At 50.4% G+C, this 26631-nt stretch overlaps 1 protein-coding gene across 1 annotated transcript in view; it reads left to right on the forward strand.

Annotated features, from left to right (window-relative positions):
• Nucleotides 1-26631, forward strand: part of EFCAB6 (EF-hand calcium binding domain 6) — a 136176-nt gene that overhangs the window by 100681 nt on the left and 8864 nt on the right. Inside the window, exons 14-15 of the mRNA XM_061204424.1 lie at nt 16837-17064; nt 25856-26074. Of these exons, the coding sequence (XP_061060407.1) occupies nt 16837-17064; nt 25856-26074 (447 nt within the window). The remainder of the gene's footprint in view (nt 1-16836; nt 17065-25855; nt 26075-26631) is intronic.

A 26631-nucleotide genomic window follows, 5' to 3' on the forward strand; every position in this document is an offset into this window, starting at 1 on the left:
CTGAATTAGGGGGTGGTTGGGGATTTTCGCAACTCTTAAAAGACCCTTTTATATTTTTAAATTTATTTTTCTTTGAACTTTTAAATTTTATTTTATTATTTTTTATTAATTTTATTAATTAATTAATTTATTTTTGGCTGCGTTGGGTCTTTGTTGCTGCATGCGGGCTTTCTCTAGTTGCGGCGAGCGGGGGCTACTCTTCATTGCGGTGTGCGGGCTTCTCACTGCGGTGGCTTCTCTTGTTGCGGAGCACGGGCTCCAGGTGCGCGGGCTTCAGTAGTTGTGAGCTACTTGCAGGCTCTACTGGTGGCACGCAGGCTCAGTAGTTGTGGCGCACGGGTTTAATTGCTGCGCGGCCTGTGGGATCTTCCACAGGTCAGATCCTGTGGGATCTTCGTCCAGGGATCGACCCCGTGTCCCCTGCACTGGCAGGTGGATTCTTAACCACTGCGCCACCAGGGAAGTCCCAAGACTCTTTTTTAAACAAACGTTTATTATTTGTATCAAAGTAATATAAGCCCACATAGAAATAAAATTGAATTGTTGCAAAAGATTTAAAGGCAGAGATCACTTGATCAACTGTTCCCCGCAGTCCTGCTCCCCAGAGGCAGCCACTGTAACCCCCTGTTGTTTCTCCAGCTGCACCTTCCTGTCTCTCAGCGCCTCCCCTCCCCTCCATTCCCTAACCGCCCCCAGATAGGAGAGAGGGCTCGGCTTTCCCACCCCAGCTGCCCAGCTCCTCCTCTGGGACCCCTGCATGTCCCTCTGGAGCTGCCTTTTCACTTCCTGTGATATCGCTGGCATTTCCACGTCAGTGATTTGTCTCTAAAGCAAATCACTTTGCTTTAGAGACAAAGTGGGGTGGATGTGTACCATTCCAGTCGCTCTCTCCATCAGCCAGCATTTCCTGTGGGCCCGCTGTGTACCCAGCACCGAGTGGGTCCTGAGGTCAGCAGTGAGCCAGGGGCCTGCGTTCTAGCAAGGGAGACGGACGAGAAATGAGAATATGTACCAGATGTCAGAAGCCAGTATGTGCTGTGGGATAAAATAAACCCGGACAGAAGGGTAGCCCGGTGAGAAGGGGACATCTGGGCCGAGACCCAGCGGAGGGCAGGGAGGGACTCAGTGACCTCTAGGGAGGGACTGTTGGAGCACAGCCCGGCAGAGACCCAGCAGGAGGGAGCCCTCGGGGCTTGAGGTGTGGCTGCCTGGGTGGGCGGGGGGGGGGGGGGGGGAGTAGGAAGTGCTCAGGGACGGTTGAGGGGGGCGCCCCTGTAGCACTTTGACTCTGAATAACATGGAGACCCAGGGAAGGTGTGGGGAGAGGAGCATCATGACCATGACCAGCTTACATTTTAGAGAAGTCACGGTGGACACCAGGTGGGGAAGACTCAGGGAGGGGGCCCGGGGGCGCCAAGGGCCAGTAGGGAGGCTGGCACACCCTGGGGAGGGATGCTGCTGGCGTGGCTCACTTCTGGATACGTTTGGAAAGTGGAAGGTGAGAGAATGAGTCAGGAGTGGCCCAGGCTTTGGGGCTTTGAATGGGGAAGGGAGCGGGAGGACAGGTGTCCTGGGTCAGCAATCAGCGTCATTGGCTTCGCCGATGCCCCGTCGTTGGTCTTGAAGCGACTTACAGTGTTCCGAGTTCGAATTATTGTAGAGTGTCCTTGCCAAGCGCCTATAAGTACGTGCCCAAACCCTTCCAGCGGCTCCCACTGGAGGACTCCACTGGCCACGCTGAATCTTTACGGGCTGTGTCCAGAGGTCGCGCAGCCTACAGGCGGAGGACGCGGCTCGTCCTCACTCACGGGTCACTCTGAGCATCTCTGCCGACCCTTGAGTTCCCGGAACCGGGGGCGAACGTCTCCAAAGCTTCAAACGTTGCCACTCGCTTCCCCTGACACTCGTCCTACCTGATTTCTTCGCAAAGTCCCCTTCGCCTCTGGAAGCACTTTGCTGAACGTTCTTGCTAGGAGGTTCTAGGATTAATTGCAACGTGAGTGGCGGTGGGAGATGTGTTTGGAGACAGGAGGGGGCATGGAGGCTGGCGGGGCAGCAGGGACTCAGAGATGGCACAGCCTGGCCCACTGCCCCCAGCCCCCGCCTTCCCTGTTCACGTGCAGTGGGTGCTTGGGACTAAGTGGCATCAGCCCCAGGCCGGCCTGGGGGGTGGGAAGTCCTGCTGAGAAGCCAGTGCTTGAGCAGAGGTGCCTTTACCGGAAGGACAAGTTGAGGTTGGGACCTCCAGCTTGAAAGGACGTGGGGTGTGAAGCCTCAGTGTGGGGCGACCACACTGTTCAGGGTACGTTGGGGGTTTCTTTTGTCCCGTTGTTTTGATGAGGGAGGAGGGGAGCAGGGGCAGACCACCGGGGCCCTGCGCCCCTCGCTCCGGAGTTCAGGTCCCTTTCTCTGAGCAAAAGGAGACTCGTTAAGACTTCTGAGCAGGGACATGGGTCAGCTTCCTCAAGGGCGGCTGGGATGGCAAAGTGGCTGTGTGAGCGCCGTGACCGTGTACACAGTGATGGTTTCGGAAGTTTAATCCTGGGCTGATGTTCTTAATAGAAGGAAAAGAAGTAACAAACAATAGAAAGAATTAATGCATCCTCCTCGAGCTCATTAAATACGTCAGCCATCCCTTCCTCTAGGGGATGCATGGGCGGCAAGGAATTAAAAGGAGATTACCAAAATGTAATTAAGGCAGTCGGGGCCTCTTCTCGCAAAGGAAGTTCGCTGTGAATAATCCCCAGCCAAACCGAATCTGTTCTTGGAAAAGGGACAGCTGGAAAGGTAGCTAAGGAGTCCTGTAAGGCCTTGAGGAGGTGGAAAGCACACAGAGGGTAAAGATGACGATTTTACACACCTGCCCACGATGCAGTTCTCAGTCGGGGTGCACCGCTGAACCTGCCCCCCAAAACTCGTATCGCTCTGTGTCTCGTGTGTCCATCACCCACAACGGGGAAAAGCGGCTCAGCTGCTTTCAGAACAAGTACCGCGTTACTTTCAGATCCTGGCGTGCGGATCGGCCCTGGCATGTGGCTCGGCCCTGGCTTTTTGGCTCCTTGCTCTTTCCGCTGGCCCACTGAAGCTTTTCTCAAAGTGGGGGTCACGGGCTGGCGCAGATCAACCGCCCACCGTCGGCTCAGCGCGTGGGCCGCACGTCACTCTTGGGACACCGAGCTCGGCCCGGAGGCCGGGGAGCTGCGGACGACAAGGCTCCGTCAGGCTTTGCAGACAGGAGCAAAGGACGTGCCTGGTGCCACCGGGAGCATCACACCTGAGTCAGGACAAGAAACAGTAGCTCAGGTGGCACAAAAGGAGAGGAACGAGGTATTAAAACTGAAATGCTACCAGAGCCTTGGTTGAAAAGTAAAAAAGGAAAAACAAGACAAGCTCTGGACGTCAGCACTGACACCTTTTGCATAAGATTCTCACAAACGAGGTGAAAACGTTATCTGAATGTCTGCCCTCAGCAAATACCTCTTTTTCACTTCTGGGAAAAACATTTTACATGCAAAATGCTACGTGCAAACTATATAGAGTATCACTACTTGTTTTTAGAAATCATTCCTGTTTAACATTTCTTTAAGTCTTAAAGTGCAATTTCAATGTCTTCCGTGAATATAAAATAATGCTCAGAGCAGAAATCGAATTTTTAAAAGACACGGTAGAAACCCATATAAAATCTTTCTACTTTATTATCATGGAAATAATGGAATTTTTTAACAAAACACATCCTTATTCAATGCAGAGTAATTATTTTGTCACATTCTAGCTAACAGAGAGCCAATGAGATCTGTCCTTACCTTGTGTTTATAATATATTGTCTTTAAAGTCATCCAGTAAGATGTTGAGTAACTTGAAGATGATTTTTCTCCAAGAGAGAATTTAAGATTGTAGTTTTCAACTGAACAAAAGACCGTAAAGCACATCAAAATGTTTGTAATCTTTTATGAACATCATATTTATATTAGTTGCCAACAGTGTTACTTTGATTTATCTTTCTTTTTATTGTAAATATAATGGTGTCCATGTATTTTTAGTGAGTATTATAAAGAATGGGGACCTTTCCTTTTCAGGAAAAGGCTCGAAGATTATTGGAAATAAATTAAGGAAATTATTAAGATATGTCATTCCTGTTATTTACTGTTGCCCCTGATGGCAAGAAAGGCTAAGTCCTCTTGATACAATTTCGGCGATTTTTGAATGTTTCCCCTGAATTTCACTCACTTTCCGCTTGCCAATGGGATAATTACTACCTGTTGTCCTGGAGACGGTTGAGTACATGGCAGGTTGGGAGGGATAACACAGGCCGCTTGGACACTTGCGGTGGCCTTGGTGACAGTGCAGGGTGAGGGGCTGCTGGGCCCGCCATGCCTGAGCTAAAGGAGAAGGACTGTTGTCAACCACCGCCTTGTATGAAAATGACATCACCACAGCAGAGGAGCAGTTAGGGGCCAACCTGCTCAAGTCACCTGACCACAGCCGGCATGACGCATCGCCGTTCTCGTAAGGTTGACACGGTTCTCCCAAATCTGAGTGTGTCGAAGCACCCATGCACCCTGGGCCCCATCTTGATCTGGAGCCCCCAGTCAGAAGGAGTAGAAGTCCCCCCGCCTTCCCCAGCTTCCAGGGGTGTGGACAGTCGAGGGACCGGGCACCTACTGCTCTAGCAGCTGCCAGAGGGGCCCCTGCCAGAATTAGGACAGGGCTCGGCCACCTGGTTTCCATGCCTCTTGCAGAAAAGCAAAGGAGGCCGTGCCAGGCTCGCTTCCACCTGACCCCTGTACAGCTCTCAGCCCGTCTCTGGGGAACGCTGTATAGCTCCTCTGATGTCCCACCTTGTATTTGTCACTCACTCTCACATTCACCAAACGCTTTCGCCAGCACTCCCCTCAAATCTGGGCTGGCGTTCTCTCTTGATTCCTACCCTCAGTGGGAATACACGAGGGTATTCGTGATGTATAGGCTCTCTACATGTTCAAAATAAGCGGACTGTGGCACAGCCCACCATCCCCACAGACCCCCTCCAGGGCCATGGCAGTCTGATTTGCAGTCTAATTCAATTGCCAATGTTTGGATCAATTAAACATTAGAGTTGAGCTGTACCATTGATTCTACAAGGTCATGACCATATCAGGAAGCCAGGAGTCAATCCAAGAGTCATTGTTCCAAACAAGCCTCGCAGAGCAAGTCCAGGCTGCAGATGGACTGCAGTTTCTTAACTGTTACCACATACCTACATGTCTAGCTTGGAGGTGAGCTCTCACATTCTGGCTTTAGCTGCCCCATTTGACTGGGAGAATCTTACCTTCCCACATTCAGCACATGTGTGACAGTGTGTGCCAGACCCTGGCCTACCTAGTGATTTTGCCCAGCCAGTTACCGTCATCTTCTCGTCACCCACAGTCAGACACCAACATCCAAACGGTGGCTAATACGTACTGGGCACGTGTTGTGAGCCAGGCCCTGTTCTAGGCACTTTACCTAAATTAACTCAGCTAACCCTCCTAAGATCCCTTTTAAGGATGAGGAAACTGAGGAACAGAGAGGTGACAGCATCTGTTCCCGGTCACACAGCTAGAAGTGCCAGAGCTGGGATTAGAATTCAGACCAGGACCAGGCCCCTGCTCTCAGCTTCCTACTGTCAGTGGGAACCGTCTTGCGTGTCCACCCCACAGGATTGTCATTTGGATTAAGCGAGTTAATGCAGAAAGAGCTTTGCATGGTACCGAACATAGCAAACACCAAATGTTTGCATTATTCTTTTTTTTATTCTATCCTACTTCAGTGAGTGCGTGGTTATTGTATAATATTTAGTAATGATGTGATTATATGGTGTGTAATTTATTAGGGTGGAAGAATTCATCTAATAGTTTCATAAATGAATTCAGCCATGAGTTTATTGAATCATTAAAGGGTTGAAGGGGTAGCTTAAATGTTTCCTCTGCTTCTCAGCATTTTATGGTAATTTCGTGCTACCAAAGCCATTTGTGCATTGGGTGTTTGCAGAGGTGTCGGATGGATCCTTTTTGAATGTTGAGCTGTATGGTGGAAGTCAGCTCGGAGAGCCGAAGGGGGAGGACCTAAGTCTGCATGGTCAGGGGCAGAGGTGGCATAATCAGCTCTCTGATGAGCTTACACCGTGTCTGGACATTGGGAGACCAGGCTTCCCGGGCATAGGGATCCCCATGTGCAGAGACCCAAGGTGGGAAACGTGTACTTTGGACATGGCTAGAGCCTGGGTCAAGGTGGGGTGAGAGGCCGGGGGCAGAGGATCTGGGAGGGAGGCCAAGGGGCAGGGCTGTTAGGGTGGGTCTCCCCCATGCTTGCCTCCATGGGCATCTCAAAGCATCAGCTTCTCCAAGGCAGGGGTTTGTCTCTGCCATTCACTGCTCTGTTCCCCTTGCCTGGGATGGAGCCTGGCACACGGTTGGCCCTCAGTCAGTGCTGATGAATTCGCACATTCCTCTCTTGGGTGGGCTCTGTACTTGTGCATATGGTGGGGCTGGGATCATGGAAGGATGGGAGAGCACAGCTCTGAAGTCATCAGCTTACAGGGGAGTAGCCTGGGGACTGTGGCCGGGTCCTGACCCACTTACTTTATCTAGAAATAAGGAGAACCACGGCTGCCTCGAAGGGCAATGGGAGGATTAGAGAAACTTCTGCAACGCCCCAGCCCAGCGCCTGGGTGAAGGAGACACAGTGAAGGATGGCCACCAGGACTGGGTCTCAGTTAGTCTTGGTTCAGTTGACTTGAAGCTTGACTTGATTGTAGCCTTTCCAAAGGAAAAGGAACCTGGAATCTACAGATTTGCCTTCGTGTATTGCCTAGAAAGAATCCCTCCGTAGTCAGAGATCCCAGTGTGGGCAGCGGTCACGCCACTGGGAAACTTGGGTTGTGCCTGCAGTTTTGGTGTCACCCTTTTGAATCTGCAAACAGGATACTGGATTGCTGAGGCCAGTTCGTCGATCACTAAGACCTCCAGACCTCCCGACAGACGAGCGTCTACCCTTGGCCTCATGCATGCTGGGCTCTGGGAGTTGCAAAAGTTGGTTCCTTGATCCGGCGGAAAGCGTCTGTAGCAGCACGTTTGCACACAGAGCTTCACTTTATTCTCAACCGGATTTTTTTTAATGTTTTATCTTTTTTTTTGACAGGCAGTTTTGCTGCTGTTGTTATTTTTAGCATTCATTAATTCACTGTAAATACAAATGAAGATACAGTGCAATTAATTTCTTTGCTAATCAAAATATTTGATCAAATGAAGCAATTTTTCAATTCTTAGAAGTAATTATACTGTCCTTTAAAAGGAAGTAGAGGAATTCATTACTGAGTATTTCTAATTAGGAGTTTTTGCTACCTGCTGTATTCTTATTCTGTAAGAAGTTTTGGGTTTTTTTTTTTTTTCCTCCTGTAAGGAATCATGGGAAAAACTGTATAATTGAATCCCTAAGTATTCAGAACAAAACTTAGTAGAAGAATCATGCAGTCTGATTAGCTAATTATAACCTTCATAATAGTTAGATTGATCTACCAACATGTTTCTAATCTGACAGCTGGAATGGACCTTGCTCAACCTTGTTGTCCCAGCCAGGTGACTGCCACCTTGGACACCCACAGGAGGAGTGTCACAAAGTCCCTTTGCAAAGTGCCCATCATCAAGGAACACTGACAGCCAAAAAGCCACCTTCTCTTCTCTGTACTCTGAGCTCAGTACCTTTGATTTCTCACTAACTAGAAATTCAGAACTGAATTGGTCAGCTATCGCTGTGTAACAAGCAACCACGGAACCTCCAGGACTGTGAACATTTGTTCGGCTTTTGCTCGTGGGCTGGCTGATCTGGGCTGGCTCGGCTCTGGTGGCCTGACTGGGATATCTCTGCTCCTTGGACCAGAGCAAAGTCACGTGGGCTCCTCTCAAGGCAGCACAACAGACACAGGAAGGCTTGCAGATCACGCAAGCACTTTTTAATTCTTTGGTCACGTTGAACCTGCTAACGTTCCCTTGGCCAAAGCAGTCATATGGCTGAATCCAAAGCCACAGGATAGGGAAATATTCTCAGCTCTTCAGTGGGAGGAACCCCGGAGTCCCATGGCAAAGGATGTGGAGACAGGGGAGTTGAGGAAATGGGCCTTGAATGCAGCATGCCACCAGCAAACAGATACACGGCGTGTCTCTGTCTCCAGCCCTACCAGATCATCTGACAGCTCAGCCCACCCCTCCACCCCTTCCCTACCACGTTCTCTCCTCCAGGTTACCTAGAGAAGTTGCTTAGGATACGATTTCATGGAAAATTGATTTTATTAGTCCGCCAAGAACGTGGCTGGACGTAACTTATTGACAGGACACTAGAAGGCTCTTTTATGGAATCATTCCCGTAACAGAGCTGTTGAAACAAGAGTACAATCAAACTGAATATGAGCTAACAGAATTCCAGGGTCAGTGAACCCCCTGGAGCGCCCTGCCCTCTCTGGCTTGTTCTTGCCCCGGGCTCACTCTCTCAGCTTAGGGTTGGGGTCACAAGTTTCTTACTTGGGGATCCCCCAACCCCTTTCAAATATGAGTTCCCTGCAGCAGAGATGGGGTTACTTCATCTTTATGGGGGACAGATTGGTGCAGTGCCTTCCTGAGATGACAGGATGCTGCCTGTTTGTCCCCTGTCTCCTGGGACGATTCTTGCAGTCAGTTCCCTCTGATTGGTGCGGCTGTCACGACTTTACAGACTGAGAACCTTGGCCCAGAGAAGTGAGGTGACTGCTTGAGATCCAGCCAGAAGATGGCAGGGCTCTAGCCTAGCCGTCCTGAATCTGAGCCCCCGCTCCGCCTGCAGGGCCCGAAGCAGCTGGGCAGGAGCCCGGGTCCTGTGGAGGGCCCTCCTCGAGGTGCGTGACCACGTCTCAGACCTGGCTTCCCTCCCCAGCGGGCTGGCTTGACCTGCAGGCAACAGCGGGTGCCACATGCCTCTGCCCTCTGATTACCCACCATAGAGACGGCGTGGGCCAGGAACCGGGACTCAACCCAGGTCTGCCCGACCTCTTGACTCAGGCAAAGATGTCTATTAGAATAACCAGCAGAAGCAGCAAACATGGCCGCCCACGTTTGCCGGGCGTTGGGCGAAGCGCTGCGTGTGTTATTTTGTGGCGATCCCAGGCCTGCCCTTTGAGATGGTTGGGGTTTTATTCTCGGGAGGAAAGTGAGGCGGAGGGGAGTGCGTCTTGCCTGAGGTCACGAGAAAGAGCAGAACTGAGCTCCATTCAGCCCTGAGCAGCCCCAAAGCCCTCCGCTGATGGTGAGTTGTCCTCGGCCTCCGGGCCCGGCCCCTCCACTTGACCAGTCTGGCCCCTGGTCGACTTCTGCTGGGCCCCAGGCGGGCAGAACTTGGGTTCCTAGTGCCGCTCCCTGGCTGTGCTCTTGAGGCCGGGTGGGTCTGCCCCTTCTTCACGTTCGGTGTCAGGCGCTGAATGGTGGCGGATCTGGCCTGAGCCACCAGGAGGACGGGACACAGGCTGGGGGTCCCAGCTCTGTGCCTGCAGGGCTCCCCCAGTCCATCAGCCGGCACTGTGTGTGCTGGGAGACAGCCCAGTCTGGGCGGAAGGCAGCCTCAGAGACACTGGGCTGCAGGGCGAGAGGAGCCCTGAGCTGGGGCAGGAGGGCTGGGCTCAGGATGAGTTCCGCACAGACCTCCCCCCGGGCCCCTTCCCACACGGGCTTCCTCCCTCTGACCCCCCACTGGTTGGGGTGGCCTCTTGGGTGAGTCCAAGCGATGGCAGGATTCAGAACCCCTGGATTACACCGTAAAGCTTGCTTTTTACTAAATGAGATACGTGGCTACGTTTGAGCCTGAGAAAAACTCCATAAAACTGAGATGTTATTAGTCGGCTCTTTGATGATTTTGTGCTCCATATGTTGGGACATTATTTCTTTTATGTATTTCGCCAGCACTCTCGTGTCGTCACAGAGGGGACCAGGAATCTTCCTTTTGGGACAGGTGGCCCATACTTCTCTGCGACATCAAGAGGGACAATTGTTTAGTAAAACAAGGTTCCATGAATACCCTTGAATAAATGAGAGAAGATACCTTCAAAACGTGTAAATCATTGTCTGATTGGGTCAGACCCATAGTGCATAAGAGTCTACTTTTTTTTTTTTCATTTGAAAAGTCACCGGTGTGTGCAGTTGTCAGATGAGGGGCTACGGGAGGAGCGCTGAGGATGCGGGCCCAGCGGCTCCTGCTCCAAACTGTAGTGGGGACGGAAGTGGGCGCCTGACACGTCATCCCTCCCGAGTTCTCTCCGTCTTGCAGCTGTGATTCCTATCCTGAGGGGACCTTTTATGTAAAGCGTAGTTCGTTTTGGAAAGTGACATTTGCATCTGAAGATAGTGGTGTCTTTTCTGATTAGGAGAAACATTTCTTCTAGTTATAGAAAAAGCACTATTTTTCCCCATTCAGATATAACGATCACGTGAGAAGTGCCAGGGACACAAAAGCGCCAGACCAAGAGCCATCTGTTCTCCCCTGGCGTCTCCAGTCACTCAGAGCAAGGCTGGCGGTGGTGGCTGAGCGGCTTTGCAGAGAGCAGGATGGGAACCGGAATGTGGGCGCCTAACAGCCTCGAGCCCAAATGCCCTTGATGGGAGAGCCAGGAGGCCCTACCCTCCAGAGGCCAGAGGCTTCTCCGGGTGGCACGGGGTGGGGAGCAGTGCGGCTGCACCCCCTGGGGCCTGGGGACCTTCTGGTCAAGGGCTGGTCCCTAGTGCACCGAGGCGATGGCAGTGGTGCTGCTGGGGGCGGGGTAATTAGTGATCTTTGTTTTCAATTTGTGCCCTGTTTGTAGTTTTCTACAGTGAACGTGCAGTCATTATCTTTGCAAACAGCAAAAGAATATCTCTAACTGGCAGCGAAACCACCTTTGTGACAGACATAGTCCCCCTCCGTCTCCGTGTCCACAGCCTGGCCTCTGGCTGTGGCTTTCGGGATGCTGAGAAAAGCGCTGGGGGTGCAGGAAGCCAGCGCTGCTCTCCTGACCTTCCCGCCAGCTTGTCGAGTAAGGATAATAGCGCCTCAGGTGCCAGTTTTCAAGGATTTGCACCTGTACCTCCTTCACCTCCTGGCTCAGTGGTTTCCTCCTCTGGAGGCTGTTTCCATCAGTTGCGTCAAGAGCACACGACCCGTTATAATCTCTGCTCACCTGTGAGGCTGGCGCTCATCTCTCTTCCCCCCCAGACCCTACCCGGGCAAGACTATTTAAGGATTATTTGTCACCTTTGTCTCCCCAGCATCTAGAGAAGAGCCTGGCACACAGCAGACATTCCAGGGGTGTCTGCGGAGGGCTCAGTACAGTCATCTCGGGCGTGCGTTGAGTGTTCGTTCTCTGTAAGTGCATCGCGGGTGCGTGTGTCACACGCCCGGCACAGGTGCTTGCCCTCCCCCCCGGGCTCTGGGATTCAGTGTAACCCAGGTGTCAGTCTGATCCCTGCGCAGGTGGAGAGGGGGCAGATTCACATCCAGGGCAGTCGCACCAAGCAGGGCTCCCAGACCAGCCGCTCTTCCACGTCACTTGCAGCCAGGCTATCCCAGCCCCCCAGCCTCAGGACCCCGGCCCGTGGGGCCGGCAAGACTCCCGGCTTGGGAGCCCCAGTCGTCTGCCTGGCCCTGCCCTCGCTTATTCCTCATCCAGAGAACAAGTGTTAGTACTAGGGTGTGTATGGATACACGTGTGTGCATCTGTGTGTGTGCTCGTGTGATCATTTGGACCCTTTTGTGGCCCCTTTCCACTTAGTGCACTGCAAACATTTTACCATATTGTTAGACTATTTCTTGAAACATTCTAAATAGCTGCACTGTCATCCATCTTCTAGAAATATCGTGTTTTATTTAACCATTCTCCTAATTTAGACATCTGAAGTGTTGCTAATTTTTTTTAATTTTGTGAATTCCATAAATAATACTGTAATGATCATAATTCCATGTTTATTTCCTCAAGGAAAGTCTTCAAAGGGTAGGTACCAAGTCAAAGGATAGGCACTTTTATGGCTCCAGATACCTTATTCCCCCTTTTCCAGCACTGATATCGTCAATTAAGAAATTTGCATTTCTTAGAAGAAAAAAGTGGAATCTTGTTTTCTTTTCTGTTTTTTTGCAGCATGACCAGGTCAGAGTTTTTTAACAGAAGACCCAGGGTGGCTGCCCAGAGCAATCATTCATTTGATTGGCTGTGTGGAGACACTGTTTATCCACTCTTTCTTTGAACAAATAGCAAGGTCCCACTGTGTGCCAGGTTCTTCTAAGCACTCGAGGATTCAGCAGTGCACAAAAGACTAGACTTGCCTTGAAGTTTATTTTCTGTTGGGATGAGAAAGACAATTAGGGTAAATATGAGGTGGATCAGAGAGCCATACATGGGATGGAAATGAGCAGGGAAAGCGAGAGAGAATCTGGAGTTCGGCTCAGGAATGTGATAAAAACCCTGAGAGAAGGGCGAGGACAGCAAGTGCAAAGGCCCTGAGGCAGGAACGAGCTTGCTGTGAATGAAGCACAGCAGGAGGCTGTCACAGAGTGAGGTCAGAGCGAGTCGTGGGCGAGAGCCATTGTGACACCCTGCCTGTTACTCTGAGCAACATGGGAAGCCATTTGAGAGTTGTGCTTGACCTGATTTGCACTTTAAAGAGATCGTCCTCAGGGGAAAATGACTATGGCTTTTTGATTATGGCTCTGCCCTCCCTTACCCTTCCATCCAGAGAACAAGTGCTGACACGTATGTGCATGTCATACACGTGTGTGTGTACTTTAAAAGATTGAGGGTGGAAACAGAGAGGCTGATGCAATAATCCGTGCAAGATGATGGCAGCCTGGACCAGGGAGTGAGGGTAGAGCGGGCAACTTCCAGGTATGCACTGGGAGCGGAGCCCCTGGGATTTGCGGGTGGTTTGGGTATGAGTGATAGAAACATCCGTCACAGAGGACTCCATTCTGAGCTACTGGGACAATTTCCATTTGCTGAGATGGGGACCTCAGAAGGACTGTGTTTTGAAGCTGATGACTCAAGAAAGAAGAAAGAATTTTCCTTTATGAAACTCAGATGTTCTGTTTTGCTTGGGAGGGCCTCTCTCCCCCAAGGTTATCTTGGAGTCAGCCAGCCATACAGCTCCTTGCTACTTTTATAACATTGTAACAATAGGCTTTGTGATGTAAGGGCTCAGTCACAGAAGAGACTGACTTCTCCTTAATTCTCGTTAACAGTCTGAGTAGGTATCCACTGATTTATTTGTATATCTGGACCTAGCTCTTCTGATTCTATTATTCTGATTATATCAAGTTTATGGTGTTTTGATATCTGGTGGCTCAAAAACATCATTGCTAGCCTTTTCCAAAAATTTCATGGCAAATCTCACATATTTCTTTTTCTTTACCAACTTTAATATCTATGTCTAATGAGTCCCCCAAATATCCATTGAGATATTTTTTCTTTTTTTTTTAATTTTTAAATTTTATTTATTTTTTTATACAGCAGGTTCTCATTAGTTATCCATTTTATGCATATTAGTGTATATATGTCAATCCCAAGCTATTGAGATTTTTACTAGAGTTTTATTTATTTATAATTTGAGAAAGGTTTTACCTTTGGAAGTAGAGACTTCACATCCAGGAACATAGTATGTGTCTCTTTTCATTTCAGTCTTGCTTTAATAACCTTCAATAGAATGTGTATGGCTTCCTTTGTATAGGTCTTATGCCTTTCAGATGTAATCTATCCCAAGGTATTCAATAGCTTTGTCATTAATGTGAATGTGGATTTTTTTTCACAATACAATTTCTAACTAGTTATATTTACTGCTTAAAAAAAAAGTATTGCTTTTTTTTGTATTTTTTACTTGAATCCAGCCACTTTCCTAATTGTCTTGAGATTTTCTAGTTGTAAAATCATATCCCGAATAATGATAAATCTTGTTTTTCAACATTTATACTGTTTATTTCATCTTGTCTTATTTCAAAAGCTGGAACCTCTAAAAATGTGACTAACAGAACTGACAGTGAGCATGCCTGTCTTGTTTCTGACTTTAATGGAAATGCTTCAGTGTTTCACCCATGTAACATATTTGCAGATAGTGTCTGTTAATAGTCTCGTGTTTAGGATGTTCATTTTATTTCCAAGTAGTTTATATGTTCTGTTCTGTTCTATACCATTTAGTCAGGAATGGCTGCCGAATTTTGTTAAATGCCATTTTGCCATCTGTTGATATGTGACCTTTGCTAATATAAGGAATTGAAGTTTTGCTAATTCTTGAAGGATTCTTATTCTTGGAATAAACCCTAATTGATCTTGGTATGCCCTTTTAAAATATGGCACTAAATATTCCTAATGTTTTTTTTTTTGATGTATTTGCATTTATATCCATAAACTGGATTGGCTTATATTTTTCTTTCCAAGTGTTTTCTTTATCACATTTTTGTATTAGGGTAATATAAAATGAACTGGAATACTATATATCGCTTTTTGTGTTCTGGAATAATTTGACTAATGTAAAAATTTAGACTTGACACCTTTTTACTGATAGATGGTAGATCTTTTAACAGCTTTTTAAATTTCTTTTGTGGTTACCTGTCTATTCAGGCTTTCCTATTACTTAAGTTAAATTTAGTAATCTATATTTTGCTAGAAAACGATTCAATTTCCTCCAGAGTTTAAAGCATATTAACTTAAGGTTGCCCATCCTACTTTGTTAGAATTCTTCCATATCTGTTGTTAAAATAGTAGTGTTTCCGATTCGTTTTGTGTGCTAACGCTTTCAAAGAGCACTCACACACACCGTCTCGTGGGAGCCTTGATTCCTCCTGGAAAGATGAGGAAACTGAGGGGAACACGGTTAAGTGGCTTGTGGGGTCACACAGCCAGTTAGAGGCAGAGTCTAGCCTCAGACCGGGGACCCAGCTTCCCCTGCGGGACACGAGCACCTGTGCTCATTCCAGTTTGTTCACCTGGGGTGCGTCCTCCTCAGGCCCCAAAGGTGTGACAAGTGTAAGGATGGACTTGAGCGTGAGCCTCCATCCAGAAAAGGTCCCTGTACTCTCTGAGCACCAACACCCCTCGCAATGTTTAGGGAAAGGCCCTCCTACCTAGATACAGGGGGTGCATTTTCAACTGTTTGAACAAGTGTAACATGCGTCTGTAATATCACTTTTTTTCTAGAATGAAAAAAGAAAGGCGTTCATTCGCTTTACAGATGGCTCCAAATGGACATACTTAAAAGCCTCTGTTAACCTTTGGGTGGTCACGGATGTGGTGGGCTGTGGTTTGAGTGTGTGTATAGTCACGTTTTGGGGGATATTCCCAGCAGCATCCTGTGTTTGATACAATTTCATAAAGTAACATTATACTCTGTCCTGAAGGATGGTAGCATATAATACCTATATTGCTATGGAATTGCTGAACATGAATCATGACCAAGTTTTAATACAGGCTGGGGGGATTAGATTGATCATCTGGTAAAGTGCTGGTGCTTTGAAAGAACTGTTATCCTAGCTAACAGTCATGAAGGGTTTTGATGTGGAGAAACCCAGTGTATCTGAGAATCCACCCTGGTACGGGGGCAGCATTCACGCCTCCGTTACCCCTGGGTTCTCACGGAGCCCGGTCTCCCCTCCCACCCCGGGGCTCCATCCCGTCCTCATACTCCAGGAGCCAACCTGCTGATGCAGTGACCACAGGTGTAGCTTCGGGCCTTTTCCTAATTGCAGCAAGTAGATGCACATCAGGGCTGCAGCCCTGGCCGTGTTCACTGCCCTCGCAGGAGGCTGGGGACTCAGCCGCCCTCCACCCCGGCTTCGCCCTTCCAGCTCCAGTCTCCTTAGTGCCCAGGATAGACAGAGGCCCTTGTCATTTCCAGGGCTGCTGATGGTCACTAAGTAACTTCCCTTGCCTGCTCTTCCTGTGGTCTGTCCACCACACGGATCATCAGCCGATGCTCACTGAGATGCTGCACGTGGGCTGACGGCCCCTCCAGCTCCCCTGACCACGAGCCCTTTGCCAGCACATCGGCCTAAACATCCAGTAAAAAGATCCTTCCTCCGCTCCTCTTTCCTCGTGGCTCACTCCTCCCTCCAGAAAGCTGTCCTGGGGTGCAGACAGGGCCTGTCCCTCCTCGGGGTTTCTCAGCACCCTGGACAGCGCCCCCAGGCCCTGAAAGCACCTCCCAACACCCGGCTGTCCTTGCCCTACGAGGGGTGCTGAAAGGGATCCAGGCCAGCGGGCAGCTCCACTGTCCCCACAGCCTCCAACTGCAGGAACCTGTGCTCACCAGGATCAAATCCCTGCGGGTCTCAAAGTTTCAGACCTAAGGGACACTTAGCTGACAGCGGTGCTGCAGCATAGTGTGGCAGCAGTCATCCAAAACCGCCTTTCACGGTGTAACTGCTGGGAGTGCAAATTAATCAAACTGAGGTTCGGAAAATGAAAGCAGTCTGGATCCACATCCCTGTTGATTCCCTTACCACTCAGAGCAGACACTCACCGTGTGCTTGTTACACAAACCAGAGGACAGGCTGAACGAGTGAAGGGAGGCGGGGAAGAGGTGTGCCCTCCCCAGGCCTGGCCCCGGCCCCTTGCCCTGCCCCACGGGGCCGACCCGCTCTGCTCCTCGTCCGTGGCAGGTCAGCCCAGGCTTCCACTTCAGCCAAATCTGCCCCTGCAGTCGGGCCTCTGGGTCACACTGTCTCCTGGCTCATCATCTTCCTCACTAAGCTGGACCTCCCAGGACCTGCCCTGGCTAAGGCACCCAGAGCCAAGGTGATTCATTATTTATTAAATGGATCAATTTTCCATTCTGTTTTGCCCAGGCTGCTGCTGAGTGGGCTGAGAAGATGCCCAAAGGCCCGCCGCCCATATCTCCCAAGGAAATGGCAAACCAAGAGGTCCTGGCCCGGCTCCACAAAGCCGTGACCTGCCACTACCACACCATCGCCCAGGAGTTTGAGAACTTCGACACCATGAAGACCAATACCGCCTCCAGGGACGAGTTCCGGTCCATTTGTACTCGCCACATCCAAGTTCTGACGGATGAACAAGTAAGATACGCATTTCGTTTAGCCTCCTAAGCGATGTATGCGCATCAGGCCAGCCCTTCCCAGAGCGTAAAAAGTTTAAGACTGTTCTCTCTTTTTTTAAATACTTGAAGGTTTTTTGGGGGCGGGGGGTGGGTTGTTGTTATTTAGTTTTAAATCTTACTGGAGACTCATGGGAGCTTTCTGTTTATGTAACAGGTATGAATCGCACCATTTCAATCAGGGTGCAAATTATATCACTTTTATTTTTAAAATCAAATTAAACTCGGCTCCAGCTACCACTGTCCTTCTCCCTCCTTCCCCGGATCATTCCTGGGCTTAAGTGATCCAAAGAGGGGGCCAGTTTCTCCCCACATCTGAGCTGGGAGTGCGGGGGTAAGGGTGGATGTAGAGCCTGTAGGTTGCTCCGACTCTCCCACCACCCCTGCCTGCTTCTGCTGCCGGCGTTTTTGGATGCTCTGGAGCTACCGCCCCAAGCATGCTGGTGACACGCCCACCCCCAGTGGGCCTCTCCACTGTCCACAGGCTGGACACAGGCCACCCTCTCTGAGGTCCTCTTGCCCATCACAGAACCCTCACAAGAGTTTCTCTGCGGTCTCTTCCCCAAGGACTGAGCTGGGCTCTTTTTAGCTCAAAGCTCTAGCAACCTGCTGCCCCGGCCTCTTTGGCCCTTCATGGCTTTCCTAGGCCAAGAGCACCTCCCAGCAGGACGGCGTCCCAGGGGCCTGCCTTGCTCACCGGCCTCAGCCGATAATCTCACTGAAAGTCCGCGCGGGGGAGCGGAGCCCTGGCTGCTTGGTCCTCACTGTGTCCCCAGCACTGAGACAGAGCCTGGCACAGAGCAGGTGCTCAGCATGTCCCAGTGAGTGGACAGTGTCCACGTCCCCACCCCCATCCCAGCAGTCCAGGGGCTGAACAGCCGATGACAGAGCACCACCAATCCAGTCCCGGAAGCAGATTTCCCTTCTTCCCAGAAAATTCACTGCTACCAGCCCTCTTCAGTTCTCAGATGAATTGATGCCCCATCCATTCCCAGAGAATAATTCAGATGAAAAAGGAACTCCAAAGTACTCACAGAAGCAACCCCGCCTCCCCTCTTCCTCCTGGCTCTCCTCAGGCCCAGCCCAGGGAGCTTCCTACAGCTCCCCGTGTGGAAATGTCATTCTTTCCCCTCCAGAGTTGGGTCACTCCAAACTCAAGTCTCACATTGTCAGAGTTTTAGGGTAAGGACTGAAAGTATTCACGGGGAGGGGTGATCATCACGTCCACCCTCCATCCCTACTTAGGCCTCTGAACTCACTACCCTAAAGAATGAATTTGTTAAAGATATTAGTAATATGGACATCAGATTTCACTTTCCTGAAATATCACCTTTTTTAGGCATTATGATCATTTCTGCTAAGCAAAATAATGCCCTATTTCCAAACAAGTCTGTCCCACAGAGCATCCAAGCCAAGTGAGCTCTCTATTTGCAAATATCAATACTTCTCTCCATTACTACAAATGGATAGAAGCCTTTAAAATTAATACAGTTGCCTTTATTATTCTATGGGGCCAACTAATAAAGGTTGGTAATAAAGATTTTTAGTAATAAAGATTAGTAATAAAGATTTTTTAGTAATAAAGATTTTAGTAATAAAGATTTTTCATTCCATCTAAATGAGCAAAATTTTACTCTAATTATAGGTATAAATTAATGACATGCCGGCATATCTGGCATTCATAACAGAGAATTTGATTCTAATTGTCCACTAAGAAAGCTTCACCATTCCCGTCACAGACAGCACCCCCCCTACCCCCACCCCCTGCAAAAAAATCAAGCACTTACTTTTAAATGCTGCTTTCTAAAAATACACGGACACATCTCAAAGACAGTCTGCACCATTGAGAGCATCAAAGTCTGGCATGAGTACCGTGGTTTAAGTTGGGTGATGATTAGCAGAAATTGTGCTATATTTGGGAAGGATGCTTCTAGATACAGGCTAGTAAACAGAAAGCAAAACCCCCAGAGATCCATATGCTTTCTTCTTGCATGAGTTGCTTAGCCAACGACCTTCTTGGTTGGATGGCCCAGTGTCTGGCACAGTAAGACAGAAGTAATTTGCACTCTTGACTTGTCTAGACCCCTCGTGCCATTATGGGGAAGAGTTCACCGGAGATACTGGGACAGTTCCGCCCATGTTAAACAGCTTTCAGGTACAGATTCCATGACTTCGTTTATCTACATTATAGAGACTTATCTCTAAAAAATCCAATCATCGTGAATCTGAGGGGCCAGCTTTCTTGACTTACAGAGCTCCGTAAGTAGGGAAGTGCCACATCTTTGGAAACCTTTTGGCACAATTAACCTTTCAGAAAAGGAGAGCGACTTTCAGAGCAGGTGGCGTCAGACACTGACAGGTCTTCACGGCTCTGCATAAAGCGTGTTATAAAAGGCCGTGGAACTGGGTCCACTTGGATCTGGCTTAAGAAGATAGAGACCCCATGGGGAGAGCCTGTCCTGGTGAGGCGATTTAGATCAGTCCATAGCGACCGCATGAGGACTTTGAATATGCAGCTCTATTAGGGGAAGGAACCAGCAAACATTTCTGAGCATTCCAGATGTGATATTTCTAAAACAGACACCTTTAGGAAGTGAGAAAAATGCAGGCAGACTTGGGTTTCGACCCTGCTTCTGCACTCGTCCAGCTGTGTGACCTTGGAGAATTATTCAACCTCTCTGAGCTTCAGTGTCCTTCCCTATGAAATGGGACAGTGCTCTCCAGGCTGATCCAGGTGCCCTCCCCTCTGCCCAGGCTGCGGTTCTGCCTTCCCCATCTTTGCCCGCGGCAGTCTCTGCCTGCCCCTGCCCCCGTCCCTTCCCCCGCCCCCTTGTATCTGGCCGCACCGACTCCCTCTTCCAGACTCACTTCGAGCCAAGTGAAGCCTTTTCTGACCACACCTTTACTTGCTGGAGCTGGCCACGCCCCGCTTTGCCCTCCCCCCCCACCCCACCTTGAGCTCTCCATCATCTGGCTGAGCCCTTGGGACACCCTTGCATGTTCTTGGGCACAGAGCTGCCTGTCTTGGCTGCACAGTGAGTGCCCGAAGGCAGCATGCACCCACTCCTTCACTTATTGGGGGCCCTCTGAGCTCAGAGTGGTGATGTTAGGTCCGAGGGAACCAAGGCGGGCCTGCTCCCTGCCTCCTTTGAGTCTGCATCCTGGGAGGGTAGAGAGAGGTTAAACGCCTGTGGTACATTATTTCTGTAATTCCACACTGCTCTCTGCTGCAAAGGGACGTGCAGCGCGCTGGGAGAGCAGAGCTGGGGGCTGACCTGGACCGAGGGGTCAGGGCGGTTTCCCTGAGGACACAATGCTGGAATGTGGGCGTGGCCTCCAAGAGGAGACGGGAGAGAGCAATGCAGGCAGAGGGAGCATCCTCGAAGCAGGAGCAGTGGGCACGCTGCTTAGATCGTGATGCTGCCAGCCGGCCAGTGGACACCAGAGACGCACCCTGCCCGTGGGGTCTGTGCTCCTTGAGGGGCGGGCAGACAGTGAACAAAATATGTGTATGTTGGATGGTGACAAATGCTCTAGAGGCCAAAAAAAAAAAAGCAGGGAAGAGGGTAGTGCTAGGGAATTGGGAGGGTGCGTTGTGAGTAGGGCGGTCAGGGGAGGCCCCTGAGAAGGCAGCATCTGATTAAAGACCTGGGTCAGGTGGCTGGCTGGGAACAGCGGAGGTTGGATCATGGATGCGTTTCAGAGTTGGAAGCAGCAGAATTTGCTAATGGATGTGGCTGGAAGAGCGAGAAGGGGAGTAGAGGACGGGGAGGCCAAAGGAGCCGTGGATGGGGTGCTGTGGGGGGCAGGGGGGAGGGGAGGGTGGGCGTGGGGCGCCTCACTGATCCATGGTCCACAGTCACATCTTCTGTCCTGCTCTCCTTCCTGTTCACTTTCTTTTTTGCTCAAGTACATCTTTACTTGCTCTTTCAGGGGAGAGGAAGCCCGAGAGCTTCCCTATTTCACCCTCGTCCTCAAAAGATAGTTTGGCTGGGGATAGAATTCTAGGTCCAAGTCTTCTCTCCCTGACCCTTTCAAGCGGTTTCTCAGTTGCCTTCTAGCATCTCTCAGTGTTGATGAGACATCTGCTAATTATCACGTGCTTTCTCCAGGACCCAGATCCCAGTGGGAAGAAAGGCAGGGGCTGAGATGCTCATGCCAGTTCCCTTTTACCAGAACCCTGCTCTGAGACGAGGGGTGGGGTGTGAGTGAGTGAGGAGAGAGGAGCCAGCCGGGCTGCTCTGGTAAGTCCCGAATGCTCCACACGCAGCTCGCCCAGGCGGGTCCCCTCCACGTGGTCCCCACCGCCAGGTGGTCCTACAGTTGTCTTGGCCTGGTCCTAGGGACTGGACTCCTCCTGCCTTGGCCTCCAGGCTTTTGTCCTCAGTGACTGTGGAAATTCTGTGCCCACTAGCAGCACAGGCCAGTTCCAGTTTCTACGTCAGGTAGTGGGTGATGGCTTGGTTCTAACTGCCCATCTCACATGGGGGCCTCTTGTCCCTGTTCCCGAGAGAGTACCGCCCACCACCTGCATCATACCATGCCTCGAATGCCATGGGTTTCTTCTCCGTTTCTGTTTAATCCGATTTCCCTGTTGTATTTGAATAAGGACAATGCATTTTATTTATTTATTTATTTTAACATCTTTATTGGAGTATAATTCTTTACAATGCTGTGTTAGTTTCTGCTTTATAACAAAGTGAATCAGCTATACATATACATATATCCCCATATCTCCTCCCTCCCACCCTCCCTATCCCACCCCTCTAGGTGGTCACAAAGCACTGAGCCGATCTCCCTGTGCTACGCGGCTGCTTCCCACTAGCTATCTATTTTACATTTGGTAGTATATATAAGTCCATGCCACTCTCTCACTTCGTCCCAGCTTACCCTTCCCCCTCCCCGTGTCCTCAAGTCCATTCTCTATGTCTGCGTCTTTATTCCTGTCCTGCCCCTAGGTTCTTCAGAACCTTTTTTTTTTTTAGATTCCATATCTATGTGTTAGCATACGGTATTTGTTTTTCTCTTTCTGACTTACTTCACTCTGTATGACAGACTCTGGATCCATCCACCTCACTGCAAATAACTCAGTTTCGTGTCTTTTTATGGCTGAGTAATATTCCATTGTATATATGTGCCACATCTTCTTTATCCATTCATCTGTCAGTGGATACTTAGGTTGCTTCCATGTCCTGGCTATTGTAAATAGAGCTGCAATGAACATTGTGGTACATGACTCTTTTTGAATTATGGTTTTCTCAGGGTATATGCCCAGTAGTGGGATTGCTGGGTCATATGGTAGTTCTACTTTTAGTTTTTTAAGGAACCTCCATACTGTTCTCCATAATGGCTGTATCAATTTACATTCCCACCAGCAGTGCGAGAGGGTTCCCTTTTCTCCACACCCTCTCCAGCATTTATCGTTTGTAGACTTTTTTGATGATGGCCATTCTGACTGGTGTGAGGTGATACCTCATTGTAGTTTTGATTTGCATTTCTCTAATGATTAGTGATGTTGAGCATTCTTTCATGTGTTTGTTGGCAATCTGTATATCTTCTTTGGAGGGACAATGCATTTTAAAAAAATAGTTTCCACCTCTCTGCTGAAACTCCCCATCTGTTCATGCATGTTGTGTACCTTTTCTACTAGATCCATTAATGTATTAGCCACAGTTGTTTTAATGTTCCTGTCTGACAATCCCCACAGTGGGGTCATCTCTGAGTCTTGTCTGTTGATGGCTGTGTCTCTTGGCAATGGGTTGGTTTTTCTTTTGTTTGTATGCCTCAAGTTTTTTAAAAAATTGAATGCCAGACATCGTGTGAAGAAGAATAGTAGAGACGGTGGTATAAATGATATTTATGCCTGGAAATGGGTGCACCTCTTCTCTGTCAGGCTGTGAGTGTGGGAGCGTTGTTGAATCAGTCTGGCGGGTAATTGAGCTACATTTGAATTTTGCTGTTGCTACTCTTCCCCAGCGTCAGATCCCTCCAGCAGAAGATTGCCCAGGGCCCCCGGGCTTGAGTGGGTTTGCTATGCCTCCCCCCGTGGCTTTGCTTCGCAGTAGAGGAGGGTCTGGAGAAGCGGGCGGTGTTTCACGTCCATCCCCCACCAGTGGTTTCACGTGGCCTCTCGGGAGCAGTGGCAAAGGCTGCGGAGGAGAGCTTGTGAGTGTGAGCGTCCCCTGTGCCCGTGCCTCCCAGCTCTTCTAGCCTGAGCGCCAGCCCAGCTTGGCCTTCAGGAATTTGCTAACATCTCGGCTGATTTCTTCCCACCCTCGCACTTCCTCCTGAGCCCCGCCAGGCGTGAGAGCTGGCACGTCGGGCTCTCCTTGGAGCCTCGGGGCTCCGTGGAGTTCAGTCCCCTTGGCTCCTGCCACCTCAACTCTCTCATGGGCTCAAGAAAAGTTCTGAGTTTGTAGGTATTTGGCTTTTTCTTGTTAGAATGGGAGTGGCGTTCGCTTGCCGCTTCCCAAATCACAAGCAGAAGCAGAGCCCGAAGTGGTGAATTTTTAAGTAGTTAGAAGGTAGTTGTCTGCTACTCTGCGTTTCCAGGGGACCTTTCAGCAGGCGTGCGTTCTGCCACGTGACATGGAAACTTGCTGACATGGAATGAACTTGCTTTTCAGTTCCTTCACAAACCACAGGAATTTTACCCGGGTTTCACGTCCAGCTCACAGGCCCGTAAGTTTCCAGAGTCCACTTCTGTGGTACCCATTTCCAGTCTTCTGATGCCCCTCCGGTCCCCACAGCCCGCACCAGCCGCCATCCTGTGCTGCATCTCCAGGCTGCGTCAGTGTCCTGGCCTGTAACCCGTCAGGACTGAAGAGCCACACGTGGGCCTCCACTTCCCCACCCGCCCAGGCCCATCCTAGCAATGTGTATTCTGCCCATTGAAGCCCCTTTAGTTAAAATAGGATAAGAAGAGGGTTTGCGCGGTCCTGCCTTGACCTCGCTTGCCTCACAGGCTTCCATTAGGAAGGTGGTGGGCCCCTGCCTCACCTGCCTGAGAACGAGCCCCTTTTGTTGTCCTTGGCCGTTTTGTAGGCGTCCTCATTTCCATGCTTCATCTCTTCACTGCCTCCTGAAGCATTCATGCCCATCCTTTGTATCTGTCCTTAATCACATGACCTTCCTCCCGCTTGCCTCCCAAGTCTTGCCAAGATACGAGAGCATGAGAGCCCACCGGCAGCCCACCCTCCTTTAAGCCCCGTCTCTCTTCCTTAAAGCCCTTCCTGAGAGATGTGATCGGAACATGGTTTAGCCCTTCCCTCCATCCCTCTTCATTTCTAAAGGGTCTTCCCATTGTCTGATCGGTCTTATCACGTGTTAAGGATCTTCAGCCGTTAAAAAAAACCCATGTATTGAGCACCTACTGTGTGCTAGCACCTTTGCAAGACGGTTGGCATTTAAAGATGAATCTCAGAGGATCCTTCGGGGAGTCTCTCAGCCAGGCTAGGTGTCACCTCATGGGTGGTTTCATCAGGATGCCGGAAAGAAGAGGAGAGGCTCCGGTCTGCCCTGTGGTTCTGGAGAACTTCCCTGGAGGAGACCGGTGCAGGGGTTACTGCCCTTGGTGATGGTGAGGTCTGTCTGAGCCCATGTGGTCACTTTCTCAAGGACCCTCACTTCCACTCCACCGAGTAGTTTTCCCTCATTGATCAAAATTAAAGCAACATAAAACTACAGGTGTGATAAATGACACTGAACTATACACACACACATGAAGTTGTTACGTAAGATGTAACCTTGGAGGGAAGTTGGGTGGAGGGTCCCTGAGGACCTGTCTGTACCATTCTTGCAACTTCCTGCAAATCTACAATGATTTCGAAATAAAAAGCTAAAACACATCAAGAATATTGTCCCAAACTAAACCGTTTTCCCTTCTCAGGGCCTGGAATATTCTCCCTCTCTTCCTCACCCCTCAGTACTTCATTTCCAGAATTTCAAGTAGAGCTGGACATGGTCCCTTTTAACATGCTTCTGGAAAACCCCAGTGGAGCCCACAAGCCAAGCGGGTTTCTGACCAAGTTCAGGCACAGGGTAGGAACATCCTTCCCATGGCCTCAGGGGTTCAGAGGCAGCTGCACTGGGCCTCGGGGGCTGTGAAAAAGCAAACTGGAAGTAAATTACCATTCTTCTCGGCTCCCTGAAAGCCCTCAAGTCATCAAGAGTGGCTCACTTGGCATTGAGTCATTTTGCAACATCCGAGCCGAGCCGCGTGTGGCCCTGACCCAGCACCGACACAAAACCGTAAACTTCTGCTGTTCTCCAGATGCCTCCCTTTTCATCTTGTGAGAAGACATTGTTTGCCCAGAGGGTGAGAAAAATTGCGGTGGCTGAGGGCTGCAGCACCTGTGCGTTGTTTGCAGGGCTCAGGGGGCCTGCGAGGAGCAGGAACGAGCCTGGCTGGGCTCCCCGGGGAACGAGGTGGGCTGGGGCTTGATTTGCATTTTCTCCTAAAACATTCTTCTGTCCTGCAGCTCAGTCTCTGTGACTAATCACAGGACTTAATGGCCTTAAAGTGCTCGCTAAGGGCCCAATTCAATTAAAAAATGTCCTGCAGGAGCCATGGATAATCCTCCCGCGTCTGCTTTCCCAGGAAGCCGCAGCCGGATGGGTGTTTCTCTTTTTTCAATTTTTCATTTGACGTGGGCCCTGGACCCCTGCGGAGGAAAGCGCCTCTTCACTGGCTTCTTCCCCACTTCTGAGGGTTTGCCACTAACCCTGGGAGGTGACCTCTGCTTCTTTGCCAGTTTGACAGGCTCTGGGACGAGATGCCCGTCGACGCCAGGGGAAGGCTGCAATACCTGGACCTCCTGAGCAGCTTCAGCTCGGAGAAGGCGGCCCCGGGCGACTCGGCCAAGGCGCAGAGAGGGAGCAGTGTCCCCCAGGTCTCAGAGAGAAGCAGGTCTGCAGGGTCATCGCCCGCTCGAGACCTGAAAACAGGGTCCAAACCGCGGAGTCACCCCTGCGTGAGTTCCCGTCTCGCAGCGTCGCACTGGGTCCACGTCCCCCCGGGGCTGGGGTCCTAGTGGCCCCACAGGGTGCGGGTGACCGAGAAGGTGGCCAGGCTGAGCCTGGGGTGGGGGGCTCGGAGAAGAGCCACTGGTGGGCCCTCTCAGTCACCTGCCTGGGAGGGGAGGTAGCTGTGGGCACGGGGGGGTGGGAGGGAAGAGTAAAGAGGATTCAGAGCAGGAAGGGACCTTGGGGGCGGGGGTGGCATGTCAGCCACACGGAGGGCATCATCTCGGACGAACGCAGATGCCCCGGGGTGGACAGCCCCGCCGTGGGCCACAGGACCCGCAAGGTAAGTGTTGTCACACCCGTTTTACGGTTGAAGATACGAGGCTCTAAGAAGGGTCCTCGTGAGCTCAGGTCTCTTGTTAGCCACAGAGAGAGCTGATTTCAAACCCAGGCCTGTCTGACCGCACGGCCCTGAACCTGGGCCGAGCCGCCCTGGCCTGGGATTGGGAGAGGGGCTCAGCCTCGCTGAGGCTCCCCTTCCTCTGCAAGAAGCTTGACGGTGTCT

The sequence above is a fragment of the Eubalaena glacialis genome, chromosome 11 (genome assembly GCF_028564815.1).
Source record: "Eubalaena glacialis isolate mEubGla1 chromosome 11, mEubGla1.1.hap2.+ XY, whole genome shotgun sequence".
Classification (NCBI taxonomy): domain Eukaryota; kingdom Metazoa; phylum Chordata; class Mammalia; order Artiodactyla; family Balaenidae; genus Eubalaena; species Eubalaena glacialis.